This window comes from Myiozetetes cayanensis, unplaced genomic scaffold (genome assembly GCF_022539395.1).
Source record: "Myiozetetes cayanensis isolate MyiCay16 unplaced genomic scaffold, myiCay2020 scf21, whole genome shotgun sequence".
Lineage (NCBI taxonomy): Eukaryota > Metazoa > Chordata > Aves > Passeriformes > Tyrannidae > Myiozetetes > Myiozetetes cayanensis.
Window position 1 is genome coordinate 11,218,253 of NW_026087423.1, and position 19,893 is coordinate 11,238,145.

Below are 19,893 nucleotides of genomic sequence, written 5' to 3' on the forward strand. Positions count from 1 at the left end.
TGGCATGGGCTGACCCAACCAAGGGTCATGTTAAGAGTATGGATACAGGGAATATAATTTTGTATGCAAAACAATCCTTGCTTTCTTCCTGCTTACCAAGTCTTGCTACATACTGGCAGCTATTTGCATCCTAACTTAGCCATTTTCTAGGAACTGTTTACTCTTGAACATCAAAATCCTTCCTTCCTCTGTTTGCAGCCCAAAGGACTGAAATGCAAAGAGCAGCCACCGCTCCTCACAACACAGAAACACCCGGATTTTATCATTACTCACCATTTCTGGATATTTCCCTTTGTAAATCCCTTTATTCCAGAAGCACTTTTGTTCTTCAGAACTTGTTGCAAGTGCTCGGGAAACGCTGTTCCTCACTCCAAAACGCTCCCTGGAAGTGCTCTGTGCTGGCAGCAGGACCTCACGTGTGTGACAGAGGTGGCCCCACGGCCCCGAGCAGCCAAGTCTGTCCGTGCCAGTCCCCCCTGAGCCACCCCACAGGTGCAGAGGCTGCAGCACAGGGACAGTGCCATGGCTATTTTCAGAGGTTGGCATATGAGCCACATGAACACATCACAGCAAATTTAACACTGGGTAAGCCAAGGCTTTAAAACCCCTCATTCACATCCCATCCACCCCTCCATTAGAAAAAAAAACAACCACAGCAGAACCCCAGACTTTAACTGTTCTCTCAAAACCACTTTTTTTCTGATTTATTTTAAAATAATTGTCTAAATTATTTTTTGTTTAAATTAATCAATCCCATTATTTTCTTCATAATTACCTCTGTGTGTATGATCACCTCTACACCTTTTTTGGTGAGGAGTTTCAGGAAGCACAATGCCTTTACTCTGAGAGCTGGCAACCCCCTGTTTGACATCTGTCACTGCAGAAACACCCCAGCCTGACTCAAACACCCCGGGGGGATATTCAAGGGGTCACAGGAAAATCCTCAGCATAAAAACAGACAGAAGATGCTCGCTTAGATGAATTTATTAGTGCATAGGTTAGAGATTTACTCCCCTCCAAGAAGATTTCACATTCTTCATGTGAAAAACAAGTTGTGTTTGGTTTTAAAACAGACTCATTGAGGCAGCTGTACAACAAGTAGCCTATTCCAATTTCTGGTTTTGATGGGCAAATTACTGCATTATAAAGAAAAAAAAATACAATATAACAGGACTGATTTTTCCCCCTGTGTAATTTGTGTATAAATAATATTTACTGATAAAAACCTAGAAAACTATAGAATAAAAAATATATTTACCTAGAACAAGTACTAAGGCAACCAATCTTTCCTTACTTTGCTTGTAAACTTCCTCACAAACATCAGTGAGTGTTCTGGACTTAAGAGGTAAAAGAAATTTGTTCATTAGTGAAGCCAAATTTTCCAAGTGACTTCTTTATGGCTGACTTGCAAAACGACCAATAATAGTATTTTTTGTTGGTTTTTCAACGTTTGACATCGGAATAACTCCAGCACATTCACAGTATATTTGGACAGCAAAGCAGGAATATTCATACATACAATATAAATTGTAAACTTTGCTGAATTTCATGAAGTCAAACTGAATTCTAGTTTACAGAGTAACTTTGATCTCAGACCCTTCCAACAAAACACAAGTTGAAGGATTCTAACCTTGCAGGACCGAGTCACTGCAGCTGAGATTGGAGCTGAATGTTTGAAAACATCGACGAGTGTGGTTTCAGCCCGTGTTTAAAAAGGCACACATCATCCTGTCCTATATTTACACTGTAAGAGAATTAGATCTACATATCTACAGGGATATGCTTCAACAATGAGGAGTCACAAATGCAAGTTACAAATATTTTACACACACACACACAAAAAAAATTATACAAAAATAACCTGTAACATTAAATGCAGTTATTTGGGTACACTTGAAGTATTTCAAGTCATGCAAGCCAGCATTACAACAAGCATGTATCCACTAAAACACTTCATATATGTTATATATACAGACATTTCATAACAAGTCAGTGTCTTAGTTTGTATTATGTTGCAGACTGCTCTGGAGGAGTTAATCCTCCTGTGCCATGTTCATACATCAACATTAGCAAGGCTCGAAACAAGAGAACTTGATTTGGCTTTATAAAGTAATTTTTTGTCATATTCACATGAACAATGAGGCTGAGCTGATCCATCAGTTTCCTTTGCTCAAGTGCAAATTCAGTGTGCTTCACTGCTGTCTTCTTTTGCCAGAAATGTTCCAACTCACTTTTTTATTAAATATGAAGGAAATATTTAAAGCAATTAACCTCGAAGAAAAAAAACTAAAAACTGGCATGTGTAAAAAAAAAGTTTTGTTTTTTTTTTTTTTTCTTCTGGGGTGTAATGCACTAAGCAGACAGTTAAATAAGTAGTCTTTTCAGGTTAAAATATTTTAGCACTTGTTGGAGAAAAAAATGTTTAAGCATAAAGCTTGTATAGGTTAAGGTGACTAAATAATTAATAAAGACAAGGCTATATCTCATAAAAATGTTCACAAGAGTACTAACAAAGGCAGCACCAGCAAGGTACTAAATTCATGATTAGAATTATGTTAGCAATAGGAAAAAAAGCAAAACGGTCAAAAACTCAATTGTCTCTCAACTCCCTCTTTAAACTATAACACTGAGATATGAAAAAAAAACCCCTAAATTACTTCAGTTCAAAACAATTAAGAGCAAGTCTCAGTCTTCCAAACCTAGTTTATGATGAGAATCCATACACATCCTAATACATTCTGATCTTTGTTTATGAGTAAACATTACGAGTGATTTTGCTTTCATTTTTAGCCATTAGTGATAGGTCATCATCGTGGAACAGTGTAAGGCATCATTCATGGTCAAGGTTTGGTTTTTACTAAAGATGTAGAGTTTGGAGTTTCTGAAGGTTCACGACTCTTGGAATGTGCTTGCTAGGACAGTGTTGTTGCAAGGATAATTCCAAGTATCAAAAGCAATACAGTTACACAGATAATGATGAACATCAATTTCTGCAAGAAAAAGAGAGAAGAGTCGGGGTTGAAACACTTTGTTTAAACACACAGAGAGCCACAGGAAATTACTGACACCCAACCTGAGAGTTTGGATTTCCTTTCTGGAGAGTTATCCCTGCTAGGATTTCCTGCTGGTCTTTCTTTTCTAACACAAATGTAACCATAGCCACAAGACAGAGTGTAACATGCCTGTATTTTGCTTCCCAGGGTAATTTTTATTACTCATGCCCAACTTCTGTAAATACCATGACGTACAGAAACAGATGTAGGTCAAGTCTAAGCACAGAAACTGCTTACTGCCACCCTCCCTGGATAAACATTTGCAGCCTGCCCAAACCTTTCCACCTGCACACTCGGTGGAGTTCAGGACAATGTCAGTAAGAACATTCTGTGGGTAACAGCTCAAAGAGCTGCAGGGGGAAAGAGAAAAAGAGATGGTCCTGTGTAAATGCATCAAAATCTGACACTAGATCAGGTATTTCTGACTAAAGTCAATGTTTGATATTAAAACAGCAGAAGTCAATGTTTGATATTAAAAGAGTGTTAGTACAGAAACCTGAATTCCTGACAAGCTGTCTGAACTGACACCCCTTGGAGCACCTCATGCAGAGCAGGAAGATACTGCATTTAAAAAGTTGGATTTCTGCTGGACTGCAAAGAGTTAATTGCTACTTAGTTAATTCTACTTAGCCTGGCTAGGTGTTATCTTGACCAGAAATGGTAGATTAGTACAGCAAATACCTGAAGACCGACAAAACCCCTCATTCTTGTCCTAGGATTCCAGCTGGAATCTCTGCAGACTTCCTTTTACAAACATGTTGTTATTTCCCACTGTTTCATTTAGTCTGGTATTAATAAACAGCTTCAAAGTAAGTCACTTTAGGATGTTCTGTAAGGCATAATTGCCAACTTCCTGCTTGCAGACACCTACTTTTTTAAAAGCTCTGCTTAAAACTATAGAAAACCCCACTTGATAATCGAGTTCCAAGTGTAACCAGCATTCCATATCTGAGTGCAGATCATTTGCTAATGGGAACTTTCAGTATAAAAAAACAAACTTAAAAGCAGTGGGAGACAATAGTTGGCTTTTTGGTCTCATCTGCTCCTGTTCCTGAGTTAGGCAGTGACTTTCTGTGCATGGAGCAGTTTACCACTAGATGTCAGTTTGCAATATCCACATGCAGGGAGCTGTTAGGGAGGAGATCCAGCCATGCACCTCCATCCCTCCACCCCCCCCAGCAATAACTGTACAGATATTAAGGGTTAATAGAACAATACAGAGAAAACAAGAGCACAATTAGTTGATTAGTTACTTACTGCCACAGTGGCAGGAAGACATGCATGCTGAGGTTATCCAACCATCACCGAATACCAACAGACAAACCAATAATTAGAGCAATTATGGCAACCAACACCACTGACACAATGATAATTATCCACATTTTCTGTCAAAAAACAAGGTATTGTTAATGTTAAGCACATTCAGACATGCATTTATTTTCAGTTCTCTTATACAGGTTTTAGATCCACAAGCACTTTTATTAAAGCCTGCAGTATTTCCAATTGAGATAAATTTATCTGTACAGTCTTGCATACGTAAGAAGAAACATTTACATGTGAACTAGTGTGGTAATGTCTATAGAGTTATCAAAGATGGTACAACCACCATTTACAAACATATTAAATGGGCTCTTTGACACTTCTTAAACAATCTTTTGTAAATATAACAGGTGTGTTCTACGTAGATATCTATCTATAGAAAGATGCACTACTCCCTCAAATCCAGCTCACCTTAAGAAAACCTCACAAAACTGAGTTGTTTTGATTTCTTCCAGTTTGAGGTGGTGGGGTGTTTGTTTGCCTGTAAAATCCTTTGTTAAGTCTTCTGCAATATACTAATTCATAACAACATTTTCTAATCTAATTTTAAATAGCACAACTACACACAAGGAAAATTCACATATTAATTCTACCTTGAAGGAGTGAATACAACAACAAAAACTCAACTAAAATTGAAGGTCACTTCATCTTGTGCTAAGTTAAAATACTGACTAGAACAATTAAGAAAGACAACATACCCTCCGTGCTTTACTTTGATATTTAACTGCCTTTTTTGTCTCTTCTTTTGCATGTTCCACATAATCTGTTGCATTCATCACGTTCTTCTCTATGTTGTTGATCATTTCACCCTGAGAAGGAAATTTTGAAGATCTGTTATTGGAATCTGTGGATCCTTGCTCAGTGAAACCAGGAGGAGGGAGCCTACAGAGCACCAGCAATTACTTTCAGCAAGGGAGTGACGCGCATTTTAGTGGGTGATGTTTTTTCTGCTTTCGTACGTAAAGGGAAAAGGGGAGGAGAAGCAAAGACTCACAGTTCTCACCAAACAAGGAACATTCATGGGCAGGGCAGGCATATTCCCTTTTGCAGGAATAAGTACTGGACACCTGAAAACATACCTTTGTGGGTGAGGTATGTTTTAGTGACACGCTAAGGAGATGAGAAATCCCTGACGTGTCTGGAAGTGGGGAAGGATGGTGAGTATTTTCACACAAGGCTCAACAGTTCTCCAAGGAAACACACACGTGTGAGTTCCTCAGAATGGAGGGATGTCAATACATCACAAATTCAAACTGATTACGGTGAATGAAATTTGGCAATGAAATGGAGGATTGGTGGAAAATGACAGTTAAGTCTGTTACCTGTGTTTCTGTCCATCAGAAGAAATTATCAGCAGCAGTAAACAGCAAAGCATTAAAGAATGATGCACAAGTAACTTTTGGTCATTTCTAATTCAAAAGAAAACTGCTACCAATTTCTCTTGGCTGTATATGTAATATCAAGGCAACACAGGACTTGTAGAGCAAAAACACAATTAAAAAAATAATCCTTTTCAGGAAAGTTTATTTCCTAATATTATTCTTTTCACTTTCCAGAGCAGAAATTAAAAATATTTTCCCTGAGTAACTGCTATGTAAAGACTACAAACAGAACAAATTTATATACAAGTCAAGACAAAGTTTATGAACGTCAGAGATGACCTGAAGGACTTATCAACCCTTCACATTCCTGTTAGTCCCAGCAGTAATTGTAGCTCTGTATTAAGTGCTTGCTAACACACATGACTGTACCACAGTGGTTCTTTACCATGTCTGAGAATCCTCAATTCCCAAGGTGTTAGCCAACATCCCAGGACAGAGTTGTTCTTACTTAGACATGCACAAAAACGTTCAAGCACATTCCAATTAAGCATGTTGAAAAAAGGGTTACATGTACTAACTGAAAGTCTGTGCTCAGTTATTGAAAGCATGTCCTACAAGTACAGAGATGGTAAGCTTCTTAAAACAAAAACCCTCCAGTGATTAAATTTATATATTCTATTCACAGCCAAAACCACTCTAAGTCTGCACTATCTGAATATAAACAACTGCTCCTGCACATTGCAAAGAGGAAGACTGAGGGGAAAAAAGCCACCACTCACGTAAATGTGTTTGAATTGGTTCATTTACCTGAGTCTCAACAAACATTGCCATGTCCATAAACATTTCATGAAGTTCCCTTATGCTGGATTCCAGTTTCATAATGTCCTTGTGCCGGGACTCGATCTCGTTCAGAGCTTGCCTGGTTATCTGAGAGTCTGATATAATCTTTGGGAGGATGGACAAAGACAAGGACGTAAGTAAGGACCTGCTGACACACTCCTAGGGAGCAGGAGCAGTAGAATAGAAGAGAGACATGGCTGGAGCAGAAATACATACATCAGAAGTGAAAATGGAAGGATTACCACTCTCTAACATTTCTTCCAGTTCCTCATCAGTGGTGGTCTTCCCAGCTAGGATAAAAAACAACAGTATTTCACATAACATCACTGGTTCAGTCTGGAACACATCATTTTACCATCTCAGAAGGATGACAATTCGAAGACAGTTCTTGTATTAAGCATTTTGCAGGATAAAACATTGTACTGCTCACACCCCACCACTGTGTAGGCAACAAAATCTTTACGTAAATTTGATTTTCCCAACGCAGGATTCCATCCATATTCCACACAGAGAAGATGATAACCCACAGTGTACCTTCTGCTTTTCATAGTACAAGTAACCATTCATGTAATTTATTATTGCATTTTTGGGCAAACTGAATTCTATTATCACAGTGGAACCACAAACACAAGTGTTATGAGCTACACAACACATTAAAGTGATTTGTACTGTACAGTTTTAACAATTCCATATCAAATCCCTGTTCTTCCAAATGTAAAATAAGCTGAATATCTGTACCAACTTACATAATTCTGTCCTATCAGGAGAAAGCTACAGTTTGAGTATTACTTTCTGATGTTAATACCCAAGAATGCTGCAAAATCTGCTTTAAAATTTTTAGTGCTTAAGAAAAGCTGACGGCTCTAATTGGGTCATAACAACTTGAACTTAAAAGAACCATGTCCCTTCCCTCAAACATACAGCAAAATACAACTTAACTTGCCTAATAAACTTTACTGAAATGCTAAACTGGACCATGGGAGGCTAATGATCAATTTGAGAACCACATGAAAAGCAAAGTCTTCTTATAATTTGCCAATTGCTGTTTGCATTCCCTATTTCAGCAATGAACATATTTGCTTCTACAGGAGACATTAAAAAGGGCCAACTTTAGGTACAAGATGAAGTAAGAGATTTTTAGACACCTTCCAAGGTAGGTCCTGAGTTCAGATTCTCTGAACTCTGTAGTTCAGAGTAGAGTCAGGAACCTTTCTAAATACTCACCATAATAATCAACATTCATAGATGAGTCAGGCAACAAATGATCAGAGCACATAAAACAGCAGCACTGATTTTATGCCAGCTGAATTTAACAAGTGTCCTTGTAGACAAAAATGGCATCACATAAAAAGAGATATCCTGTTAAGCATGTTAATTTTGGAATGGCTTTTAATAACACTTGCTGTTTCAGAAGGCAGCTTTTCTTAATGCTTCATTTGAAGTTGCAACATTGGAAATAAATGAAGCAAAGGAAAAAGCTAATTTTTTGAATAGTTTTTACGATTCAGTGAGTTTTCTCTATTTTCTTTACAGCTGTTCTGAAGAGTAACATCAACAAGTTTATGCCATACACTAAAATTGTTTCTTCTCTCTCACATGCTCCCAGATGATGTCCAAGCTAATGATGCTTTGCACCATCTTTTAAATAACAAGAAACAAGGGAGGTACTAAGAACACAATCTTTTTGTTTTTTTAAAAAAAAGCACGTTCAGGTCACTTACTGATCTCTAACTGCCGCTGTATCCGACCTTTGCTGCGTTCCCGAAAGAGAGTCTGGGTCTCGTTGTATTCCGTCATCACCTCCACAAACTTGTGAGCCAACACAGAGTGCTGGGTTAAAAAGGTGGAACAGAAACATTTATTGATCTTTTTGATACAGCAAATAGTACTGCACAACAACTCAGAGCAGTATTTACTTCCCCCCAAAACAGAAGGTGAAGTTCTGAGATTGATTTTAACTCTGCTGAAATATTCTGCAATTTCCTAAAATCCTTCTGTTTTCTTTATTCTCAAGTGCTCATACCTGTGTTTTCCTTATCCTGAGGTCCACTGATGTCCGATTGGCATTTTCACCCTGGTCAAAACTTTGTTCAATAGCTGAGAACAAGACAAGAATGCTCTGAGTCCATGTTCAGTTATTTAACAGTGTAGCTCAACTACTTTGTAAATACTATTATTACTTTTTACATAGACAAGTTCTCTACATGCCTAACATTTCAGGGGTGGCAGTGAGATATATAAAATTTTTAAATAATTTTGATAATTGGTATAGATCTTAAAACACAGTAACTAATTCAACAGTCTTAACAGACTCACACCAGGTTATGCTGCAAAAACTTTAAAAGGTTTAGCAAAACGGGTTTTAAACCATAAACAGCTCACCTCAGTATCTCTGGGAGGACAAAAACACAGTAATTGTAATCTAGAAACTTTGAAACTCTTCAGTGTATTTCAGAACTCCTGATAACCAGCTAAGACACACTCACAGGGGAAATCCCCAGCAAAATTAATTAGTCTGAATATAAAATACAGTAAGTGCTTTAGGGCAATACCTTATGGCATTTATGTCATGGAGACTCTCTTATTCCACAAATCCAAAAAAGGTATTTGAGCTGCAGAAATTACTTTGCACTGTAATTTCCTAGGGTATTTCTGAAAGCAGGCAGGCTTTCTGTCCTGTTCCACAAGCAAGGCTGTGCTGAGACCTGTGTTTGTCAGTGGTGAAGTTTGCCATGGAGGAACGAAGTAGAGGATGACACTGGCACTGCCATGGGCTGAACATCAGCTGGCAGGGAGGTGTTTCTCTCACTCTCTTTTTTAACAGCTGTACAGTACAGTTTATGCATAAATAATTCAGCTTTCAAAGTTGAGAAGTTCAGCTGCAACACTGCTAATATCCTGAATCACTGCAAGTGACAGCAGTTTTATTTGTGCTCACAACTCACCCTTTAGCCTGGCCCGGATTTTGTTTGCAATCTTCTTTATTTCCTCATTTAATTCTTCAAGTTCTTCCTTTGTTCCTTTAAAAAACAGTAATTTTTTGGATTTGTTTATGACTGATAATAGCAAGTCAGCAAACATTTACAACTCTACCTTCCAACCTCATAATTACATTCAGAATAACCATGCAGAGGTGAAGTTTATTATACTCTTAAGTACTTTACATACCATTTTTATAATAGCATACTATCAGGTTCCTGCTTCTTGTGACAGGTTTACACTTGGGAAATGTTATTACCAAATCATCAACTAAACCAGGTGATAAAACATTGCACAGTTTCTCTTAACACTTTCTGGGTAATATTGTTTGCTAAGCAAAAATCAAATTTTACTGAGTTCTAAACACAAGGGAAAATACAGACTCATCTCACCCTTTTTTAAAAATTGTGTTGTCTATCATGTATTCATTGCTTTGACACTTAAGATAACTGTACATGCCTGACCTGTATGTTTTGAAGGATTCTATACAGAACATTCATGAAGAACTTAACCAGATCTCTGTTCCTGTGTTTGCTGTTCCTACACAATTCAGATGCATTATTGAGCATAATTTTTAGCACAAAAAACAAGCTGACAAATGAGCTGAGACCAAGGACTTTAAACATTTAGAAGAACCCTTATTGAGCCTGAGATTCATTAATTGTACACACCTGTTAAGACAAAAAGCAGCCTCCAAAATCCGTTGTAAGAACACAGAACACCCATCCATAAACAGAGAAAATAAAGAACTAATGTCCAAAGTTCAGTTTTCATCAACAAGATAAATGCCAAGCCAGCACTGAAACACTGAGGAAAAACATCTCAGCATCTTCTCTTCCCTTTTCTCTGAGCCCTGCCCAGATGCCTTGAGTTCACAAGGGTTGAGAACAATGAAGGTTCCATTTCCTGAGCAAGTTCCTTAAACTTTGGAGTTCTCTGACCAGAAAGCACAACTTCATTTCCAGTTCTGAGGTTAAAGCCTCTAAAAATAGGGCTCCTTATAGGAACTCTTAACTGTGGCCTTGTCCCTACTGAAGAACAAAGAGAGTAAAAGAATAAAGCTCTTCAGTGGACAACTCCCACATTTCCACAAAGACAAGGAAGGTAAGTAGCCTCTAAGTTTCTGAAGACAAAATCAATTGCAAGATACCATATTAAACTGAGTTTTGATCTAGAAAAAGTTTGGATGAGGTAACAACTGAACACCTGCAGTTTTATTCCTATGAACGGATAAAACAATCAGTATTTCAGAATATCCAGCCACACATACATGAAATCTTCAAAATTGTTACTCACTTCCTTCAGGATTTGGTGCTGACAGGATAATGCTGTGCTGCTTCTTCACTTCTTCCACATTTTGTGCTATTTTTGCTATATTATTTCTAATTTCCTCAACCTGGAGGAAGAGAAATATAGCAATGAAGACATTAGAATAAATCAGGGCAACGTTTTTTTTAAATGAAAATAATTGGTAATAAAAATCATAAATTATTTCATTGAAACATTTGTAAGGACATGACAGAAATCCCAGTAGAAATGTTGACATTTAAAAAGCCTGTAATTTTTCTTTTTAATAAAAAAAATTTCATTCTTAATAGCAAAGATATTCTGTGTGGCCATAAACTTAAGTGCTATTCTTCTTAATAAAAATATTTTAAAATTCTATTAGCAAACTCCTTGTCCATAGGACTTAAAATCATTTGTCTGCAAGAAAAACAGAAAACACCCTGAAATAAGTAAGATAAAGTGTTACCAACATTTGATTTGACAAACCATACTGGAGGGTAGGTGTAGAAGGGAACAGTTACACCTAATTACAGAAATGAAAAGGCACAAAGAGAAAACACTAAATTTGTAATGCATAATGAAAATTCTAACTTTACCTGCTGGAAAAAGTCATCCATGAAATGGTCTTTCTCAATAATAACTGTCTCCCCATCTTCATTTCCTTTATACTGTAGGAGACAACAAAACAAATCGATGAAATAAAACTCCAGATACTGTTCTGAAACAAAAAAGTTGTGCCACATTGCTACACAGATGCATACATGTTTTTGTCAGTAGCCTGCAAAGTCAAAAAGTTTTGCTTTGCTGCAGACTGTCACCTAAAAACAAATAAAGAGAGGCCACAGAAAGTCACCTGAGTACTACAGAGTTGTGAAAGAAATACAGAGAGAGGTGCTGAGAGCGGCCTTGTGATGTAGTAACTAAACATCTAATGACAGCCAGAGTGAAAAGCCATCACCAACTCACTACTTTTGCCCTGAGGTGTTTTCAAGGCTGCCATTCCACACCAAATTAGACATAATTATGCTACACTAAACTATAAATGCATTGCATAATTGATAAACCCTCGAACAGCAGCTGACAGGCTCTGCCACACCTGCGGGGCACAAAGCCCAGCAGCTCCCACAGTCACACCTCCCAAACCCCTGAGCCAGCCCAGTGGAATCCAGGGATCTTAAGGGGAATGGAGATTCAATTTTTATCACAGGAAAACAGAGAATTAACATGCATCATATAAAGGCAAAGAGCTCCAGCTCCTGTCTTCTCCAGTTCCCTGTGCTGAGCACAGACTGTTTGAACTGCACTGAACCAAAATATTACTTGAACACCCAGTCCATGGGTTATCAGTTAGAAAAAACCAAACTACAGGAGAGGAATCATTAAGGGACCTTCATGTCCAAGACACCTTTCTAAGAACAAGGCCCTCTGCCTTTGATCTGGTAACACCCTCTCTCTGCTCCTAACCTGTGACCCTATTACCCTTTGGTTCTGGTTTTACTAAATTTGCTGACATATATATTATCTGTGTGACAGTTCTGCCATTTAATCCTGTGTCAAACACTGCTATTATCTAATAAAGGAAGTTATACTCAATTAGGATTTGTGCATCAAAATATAAGAGTGCCCCAAATCTTCAAGGAAAGTTACTATACTTTGTGACAGTTCCTCTCCTGCAAATTCAGGGAGTGCATAAAGCCCTCTGGCAACATATTTGTCAGAAATCATCTGGATTTTATTCTAAGGGAAAACCAGAATGCCCTAAGGAATGGAGTTGTCATTGCTCTGCTGAACCACTCTCCAGCCACTCCTAGTGCTGTGTGTCACTAAAGACTTTGGGGAAATGATCACTAGAACTCAGATTATCTGTCCTTAGAGATTGTAATCAATGAACAGTCTTGCACAAATAAGGAAGGAAGTCTGTGCCCGAATGAAGCCACCCAGCTTTTACCACTTCAAAGACTGCACTGCTACTAAGTTACCAGTTTTAAGTTAATATTTAAGAATGAGCTATGCTTTAAAGATGTTTATTGTCACTATCTATGCAAGAGATATTTACTGAGTAAAAAATAATGAATTAAAAATAATGAAAATAGCATCAGCTAAGAGATCTGGCATGTCAGCTTTTAGTCTGATCAGATCTTATCAAAACATTTAACACCTGAGTGAACCCTAAACAACTGAAAGCTACAAAACTCTGCCTCAGAAATCCTGTTTGGAGATGCTTCATCACGATCACCCAACCCCCTGTCAATGCCACGTGTATTTCGCTTTCCCATTTGATTGCAGTGACATCACTGACAGATCAATTTGCTTCCTACGATTTGTAGAAGGATTTATGGGCAGCCTACTTCAAACATCAGCACTCGAGACACCTGATGAGTTTGTCAGCCTCTGTTCTCTATGTTCTTAAATCATGTCTTACCTAAAATACAGCTTATTTGCTAACTCTTCAGCTGAAGTGATGTGCTCTTTTGACAAGCACACAGCTCAACCAAGGACTCCCTTTTATCACTGAGTTTAGAAGAAACATATTGCTCCCCCTAGACCTCACCTCCCCAGTACAAGCAGTATCACAAAAAACTGATAAAATGTTTCACTCAATGCCAAGAGCAATCTAATATAGTCTGTTTGCAGCTCACACCTTGACCTTGGGACTGAAGGTCTGGAACACACAACTCCATAAACCTCACAGACCTATAAAACAGATCAAGTTCCTCACGAGCTGTTTGTGCTGGTTTTGGCTGGGACAGAGTTAACTTTCTTCACAGTGACTGGTACGGGCTGTGTTTTGGATTTGTGCTGGAAACAGGGCTGATGACACAGGGATGTTTCAGTTACTGCTGAGCTGAGCTCACACAGGGTCGAGGCCTTTTCTGCTCCTCACCCCACCTGCAAAGCCCGGGAGGCACAAGAAGCTGGGAGGGGACACAGGCAGGACAGCTGTCCCCAAGTGACCCAAGGGATATTCCAGGCCACATGGCATCATGCTCAGTGTACAAAGACAGGGGAAGAAGAAGGAAGGGGGGGACATCTTTGGTGTTACGGCACTCTGTCTTCCCAGGTCCCCGTTAGGTGTGACAGAGCCTGGGGATGGCTGGACACCTGCCTGCCCATGGGAAGTGGGGAATGAATTCCTTGTTTTCCTCTGGTTGTGTGCAGCTTTTGCTTTACCTATCAAACTGTACTGATCTCAACACAGGAATTTTCCCCCTGTTGCAATTCTGCCCCCCATCCCAGCGGGATGAGGGAGGGAGAGGCCAAGGGAGCAGCCGAGCGCTGCTCCAGGTGCCAGCTGGGCTTGAATCACAACATGGATTCACACAACAGGATCCAGGTATTCACACACTATCATTTCTCAGCTCCAAGCAGAAGCTGCCTTGAAAGTTTTGTCCCTTCCAACACCTCACAGAATTGCAGAAATAAGCCTAGCTGGAGGTATCTTAATAATTACTGACCTTCAAAACTGAAAACAGCTTTTGACTGAAAAACGTGACTATTGCTTGCCCTTGAAATTCAAGGTTAGTTCTTTCTCAGTCCAGGTCACGTGCATTCCTCTGGCAGGCTGCAAGGATAACAACTGCCCATTATCCCAATGAACCAGGCCAAGGAGCACCTTACAGAGTGTTAGAGCTTCTCCTCACAGCATCAGTGTGTGCAGAAATTGCTTTGTATCAGAGCAGCAAGGAGGGCTCACAGAGGGCCCAGTGAGAGCTGTCCGGCAGCTTTGGCAGGTCAATCATTAACGTGCATTTAACAGTATTATTGTACAAACAGAGAAACATCCTATGGTAACCATCTACAGTAAATTGCTTCCCACTGGTAGGACATGGAAGGCACACAGATCATCTTCAGAAAATTCCATGTTTGAACAAAGTCTCACATATGAGGGTGACATGGGGAAAAAGGACACAGTCATGTTTTCCTCCTTCTGGAAAGGTTCATTTTGCATTTGTTTCCATGCCACCCAATTCTAACAATTTTAATGCCTGTGACTTTGTTTTTCACTCGTTCCTAAACAGTTTTGGGGCCACTAAGTGAATGTCCAAGAAATAGTTCAGGAAAAATCAATGCAGTTCTGTTCAAGGCATAGGTCCCAACTTAAAAAAAGCTACAGTCAAATACAAACATTTTTCAAAGATTATATGTAAGATATCTTCATTTACACTCAAGAGTAAAGGAATATAAAAACCAAGCTTTTTAAATAATTCCCCAATCAAGCATAAAAAATGGATTTCAGTGGACAGCTCTGCATCCACTTCAGCATCCAGCAAGGTGGTAAGTTTTGAGCCATATGGAGAGTGCACCCCAAACCTGAGATCTAAAACATCACACCTGAGCAGAGGTTTACATCTTCTCTCTGTCTTAAAGGATTTAACAACAAAACCGAAAAAGGTATGAATGATTTTTACTAACAGACCTTTAAAAGGACATCTGTTTTTAATACCTGACATAAGCTAAATGTGCCCATCTGGGTGTCTGAACACAGATTCTACAGCTCTTTTAAAGCTGTTCCAAGATGGACTTGTTATCTGTGAACACCGAACCACTGAAGGGAGAATACTCTGCCATCATAGCTCTGTACTAAACTTTTTTTTCTTCCCTAAATATCTACTATAAACCCCTGCTGAAAACAGTGTATTGGATCAGAGAGAGAACCTTTTAATCTTACACTTATTTGTGCTCAAAATAACTCAAACCAGTCTGGGATTTGATCAATTCTCCAAGCAATTGTATTAAATGACAACTCAAGCAGCTGCAAGACGTTCATTTTGGCCCGCTTAGAATGATTTAGAAACGACATTAAAATAATCTCCTAAAGTTGAACAAACACAATTATGTTTGCTATCGTCTGAAAAAGCACATACTTTACAAAACTCCTTCTAGCTAAGAAATCAAGAGCAAGCAACATTATCTGAAGGCTATATAATCTGCATGTCCTCAACAATTTCCTTCTCCAGCAACTACTTTAGCACTGTTTACCTACTAAATATAGCCTATTAAAAATATCAACATGTAACGTTATGTTAATGAACCACAGACACTGACAGGTAACATTTCTCCCTCTTCTTTATAAAGGGAAATCTGGGAAAAACTTAACAGCTTTCAACGACAAAACAGTTTGCTTGTTGCCCAAAGAAAAATAATCAGGAACACACAAACAAACACATGTTAAATTAACATTTCTGCTAAAGGGAATGCTGTGCTCAGTTAAAACAGGTCAGTGTAGACCGATTACAGCACTGGGATCTCTTAAACTGTCTGTTGGGGGAAATGGAGTGGATGGATGGAACTCACAGGTAAGGCATGACCAAAGCAACATCCAAGGAAATCCTTACATTAAGGGAAAGAGACAAGGCACAGTTATTCCTGAAGGTTTTGCAGGCCTAGGCCTGTTTGAAAACCACAGTGTCTACACTCTACTCTTCGCTTTTTCACTTAGCCAACTAAAACACAACGAAACTACACCCAGCAGACTCAAACACTGTGGAAAATAGGCAAATAAATGTTAATATTTTATTTCTGACCACAGTGTTTAAAGCTGCTTGCTGCAGCAGTTAAACCAGTAGTTTGCTGCAGTAGTTTTCAGATGTCAAATAAAGTTGTCTTAAAACCTGTATGTACAGCTGCTTTAAACACTTGTAACAATCTCAATGGGGGGGAGCATCGAGGGTAGGGGTTGATTTTTTTAATTAAATCCCCCCACAGCAGATCATTACTGCTCCCCCTCAGCCAGAATTAAGTGTAGAGGTTTAGGATTATAAATTAAAGCCCAAATTTGGACCACCATTTGTTGCTTCCTCTGTCTGGAACACAGTGCCTCATCACCGAAATTTGGCACGCATTCCTGCAGCCTGGACTGTTTAGAAACAGGAGAAGGGAATGAGGATACCTGAAAGAAATGACACTATTGTTTTCTGGCATGACTCCAAAACATCATTCCTGCTAGAGACACCGTAATTTAATCACGCTAAAACTTTTCAGACACCAATTCATCCTTTCGGGAGAGGAAAACAAAGACACTGGTAATTCCACCACTACAGATGGGGCTTCCAAAATTAATTTTGTGACCCAGAAGATATGATATCACTCTTTAAGGTGAACGAGCCTTAGATGCAACTCAACACACGCCAACTTCTACATGTATGTGGAGCTCTGGAACTATCACAGGAACTCCTGTGTGTTCTCCATTTCCATTTCTTTTCAGGAAAGGGAAAAAGGAAAAAAAAAAAACACAACCAAATATCCTTTTATTTTACCCAGGCCATATCCTGTCGCAGCCAGACTGACGGTACCTCCCGCTCACACTCAACTCTCCCTTCTTTTTTTAAGGATACTGTTTCCACAGCACAAATAAGGGAAAGGAAAAAGCGCGTATAAACACGGCCAGCTACCATTTTGTAAACACGCGGAAAATAAACTGCAGAAAGCTCCACTGACGCACCAGGGCCGCGCAGCTGCCGGGGGGGGACAGACCCACCCCCAAAGCACAGGGACCGCGGGGTTTATCCCCCGCCGGGCTACAAAAACAACCGGAGAAGGGATGGCGGAGGCAGCCGCGGCCCTCCCAGCCCACAGGGATCGCGCAAAGCCCTCCCTGCCCTGCCCGTTACCTCGGGCGGCCGCTGCGCCCCCCCCCGCGAAACCCTCCCCCGCACCTCTGCCAGGTCCGCCAGACGGTCCTTCATCCCCGCGGCTGCTGGGGTTCCTGGGGTTCCTGGGGTTCCTGGTTCCTGGGTTCCTGGCTCCTGGGGCCGCTCCGCGCGCCGGGCCGCCCTGTTCCCCCGCCCGCCCCGCGGCCGCCGCCACCGCCCCTCAGCGCTGCGCCCGCCCCGCGCAGGCGCCCGCGCGGGCGGGCGCGGCAAGCACGGCGTGAGGGCACCGCCTGGCGCGGGCGGGCGGGAAGGGGAGAGGAGCGGGCACCGGGCGGGGCGGGGGGTGCGGCTGAGCCCGCACCGCGTGTGCAGCTCTGGGGCGCTCAGTTCAGGGAGGGTGCTGAGGGCGTGGAGAGTGTCCAGAGAAGGGCGGCGGGGCTGGTGAGGGGATGGGGCGCAGGTCCTGTGAGGGGCGGCTGAGGGGGCTCAGACCGGAGAGGGGGAGGCTGAGGGGAGACCTCGATCTCTACAACTCCCTGACAGGAGCGGGGAGCCGGGTGGGGATCGGGCTCTGCTCCCGGGGAATAAGGGACGAGAGGGCACAGTCTGTGCCAGGGGAGGTTTAGGTTGGACATCAGGAAGAAGTTCTTCACAGAGAGAGTGATCAGACATTGGAATGGGCAGCCCAGGGAGGTGGTGGAGTCACCGTCCCTGGGCCCTGGAGGTGTTTAAGAAGAGACTGGATGTGGCACTCAGTGCCATGGCCCGGTTGACAAGGTGGTGCTGGGTCAAAGGTTAGACTCGATGATATTCAGAGGTCTTTTCCAGCGTCGTTGATTCTGTGATTACCACAGAAGTGTGGCAGAGCACTGCAACAGGCTGCCCAGGGAGGGCAAGGAGTCTCCTGCTCTGGTGATGCTCAAACCCCACCTGGACACCTGCCCAGAAGACCTGTCCAACCCAAACTGTTCCATGACTCTGTGCATGTGTACGAGGAGAGAGGAATCCTGGATGTGGGAGAGCTCAGGGGTCTGAACTGTGCCACAGGTGTCCCCCCCACCATAGGAGGCTACAGAGATGGTGAAGGGACCGGAGCATCTCTGTGACAATGAAAGGCTGAGGGAGCTGGGGCTGTTCAGCCTCAAGCGGAGACACTGAGAGGGGATCTCATCCACATCTGTCAGGGTTGCAGGGAGGGGGCAGAGAGTGGACCAGACTCTGCTCGTGGGTGCCCAGCAATGAGACAAGAGGCAACAGGCACAAACTGATGCACAGGAAGTTCCACCTGAATTTGAGGAAGAACTTGTTTAATGTGCAGTGACCATGCACTGAACAGATGGCCCAGAGAGGCTGTGGAGTCTCCCCCACTGAAGATATTCCAGAACTGTCTGGACACAGTCCTGTGCCACGTGCTTTGGGATAACCCTGCCTGAGCAGAGAGTTGACCAGTTGACACACTGTGGTCCCTTCCAACCTGACCTATTCTGGGATTCTGTGATATATAGACTTTATCTTCTAGACTGTATGTTCAACAAATTCTAAAAATGTTACTTTTGGAAACTGAGCATAATCCACACATAATTTTCCTCATGTATTTAAAGCATTTCATTCCAGTGCTGGATAAGGAATTTAAAGAGACCGAATTAGCAATGCAAGCTGCTTAAATGACAGTAAATTGCTGAATTTTTGTTTTCTGAAAAAAAAAAAAAAAGATCTCCATCTGCCTTTCATCATTGCCCTAGGAAATGCTTATTTTCCAAGAGTGTAGTTTCTTAAGGAAACCCAGAGTCAGCCCTATGTTATTTGGGGAAAAAATGGCTAAAGCTTGTCTTTCGAATATATATTTTGATTGAATCTTGCTGCTGGATGACCCATTTTACCTATCCCATACTGAAAATGACTAATTTCCTCTCGAGCCTTTTAGAGCAATTTCCTGTGTTGCCTTGAACCCCAAGCGTGTGGGACCTCTGTTCCTGCCGGCCCTTGGATTCCAGGGGCGTTTCCGCAATCACGGCTTTAACTGGGAAGAACAATGATGCTCCTTCTCCTATGTTGTTTCCTTCATTTACAGTTCAAAAATCCTTTTCTTTCCTACTAATACAGCAGTTGAACACTTACTTATACATGATGATAAAACAGATGATAAAAACTAGATTCCACTAAGTAATGTATCTTTGTAACAACGAAATAAGTATTTACCAGGAGCTCAAATGCTGTTATAGGGAACTTTTTAATTAGTCCAAATTGAAGTATTAGATAGTTTGCAGGGAAAAAGTAGTTTACTAATAAATTTGTAACAATACTGAGAAAGTCCTAAAGGACAGTGAGTGTTCTATACTCAGTTACAGATTGCTTTTTCCCCCCTCTGTGTTTGTATTCTTAAAATCTGCCAAACTCCACTAATGTGGCTCTGTGGGCTCCTATTTATGAACACATGCCTATTTGTCAGGAAGAGAGGTGGAATTCACAAGGGTTTTATAAGGAAAGCATTGTGCTGAG

General features: G+C 40.8%; 1 protein-coding gene across 2 annotated transcripts; it reads right to left on the reverse strand.

Annotated features, from left to right (window-relative positions):
- Positions 1-966: 966 nt before the first annotated feature.
- On the reverse strand, positions 967-17,523 carry STX2 (syntaxin 2). Of its 2 annotated transcripts, XM_050318638.1 has the most exons (11): positions 17,458-17,523; positions 11,398-11,469; positions 10,811-10,910; positions 9,481-9,555; positions 8,559-8,632; positions 8,257-8,365; positions 6,752-6,825; positions 6,503-6,640; positions 5,072-5,182; positions 4,311-4,438; positions 967-2,990 (listed from the first exon to the last, which is right to left on the reverse strand). In XM_050318638.1, exons 1-10 carry the CDS (start codon positions 17,485-17,487, stop codon positions 4,355-4,357), a joined length of 867 nt encoding a protein of 288 aa, XP_050174595.1. In that variant the 5' UTR covers positions 17,488-17,523; the 3' UTR covers positions 967-2,990; positions 4,311-4,354. The 2 variants fall into 2 exon arrangements, with proteins under 2 accessions (XP_050174595.1, XP_050174596.1); XM_050318639.1 differs by lacking the exon at positions 4,311-4,438.
- Positions 17,524-19,893: the final 2,370 nt, after the last annotated feature.

Excerpts from the sequence above, each read along its gene's own strand:
- STX2 (XM_050318638.1), bottom strand. The coding sequence starts at position 17,487 with ATGAAGGACCGTCTGGCGGACCTGGCAGAG. Across the intron at positions 11,470-17,457 it reads GTCTGGCGGACCTGGCAGAG|TATAAAGGAAATGAAGATGG; the intron begins GTGCGGGGGAGG and ends TGTCTCCTACAG. Across the intron at positions 10,911-11,397 it reads TGGATGACTTTTTCCAGCAG|GTTGAGGAAATTAGAAATAA; the intron begins GTAAAGTTAGAA and ends CTCTTCCTCCAG.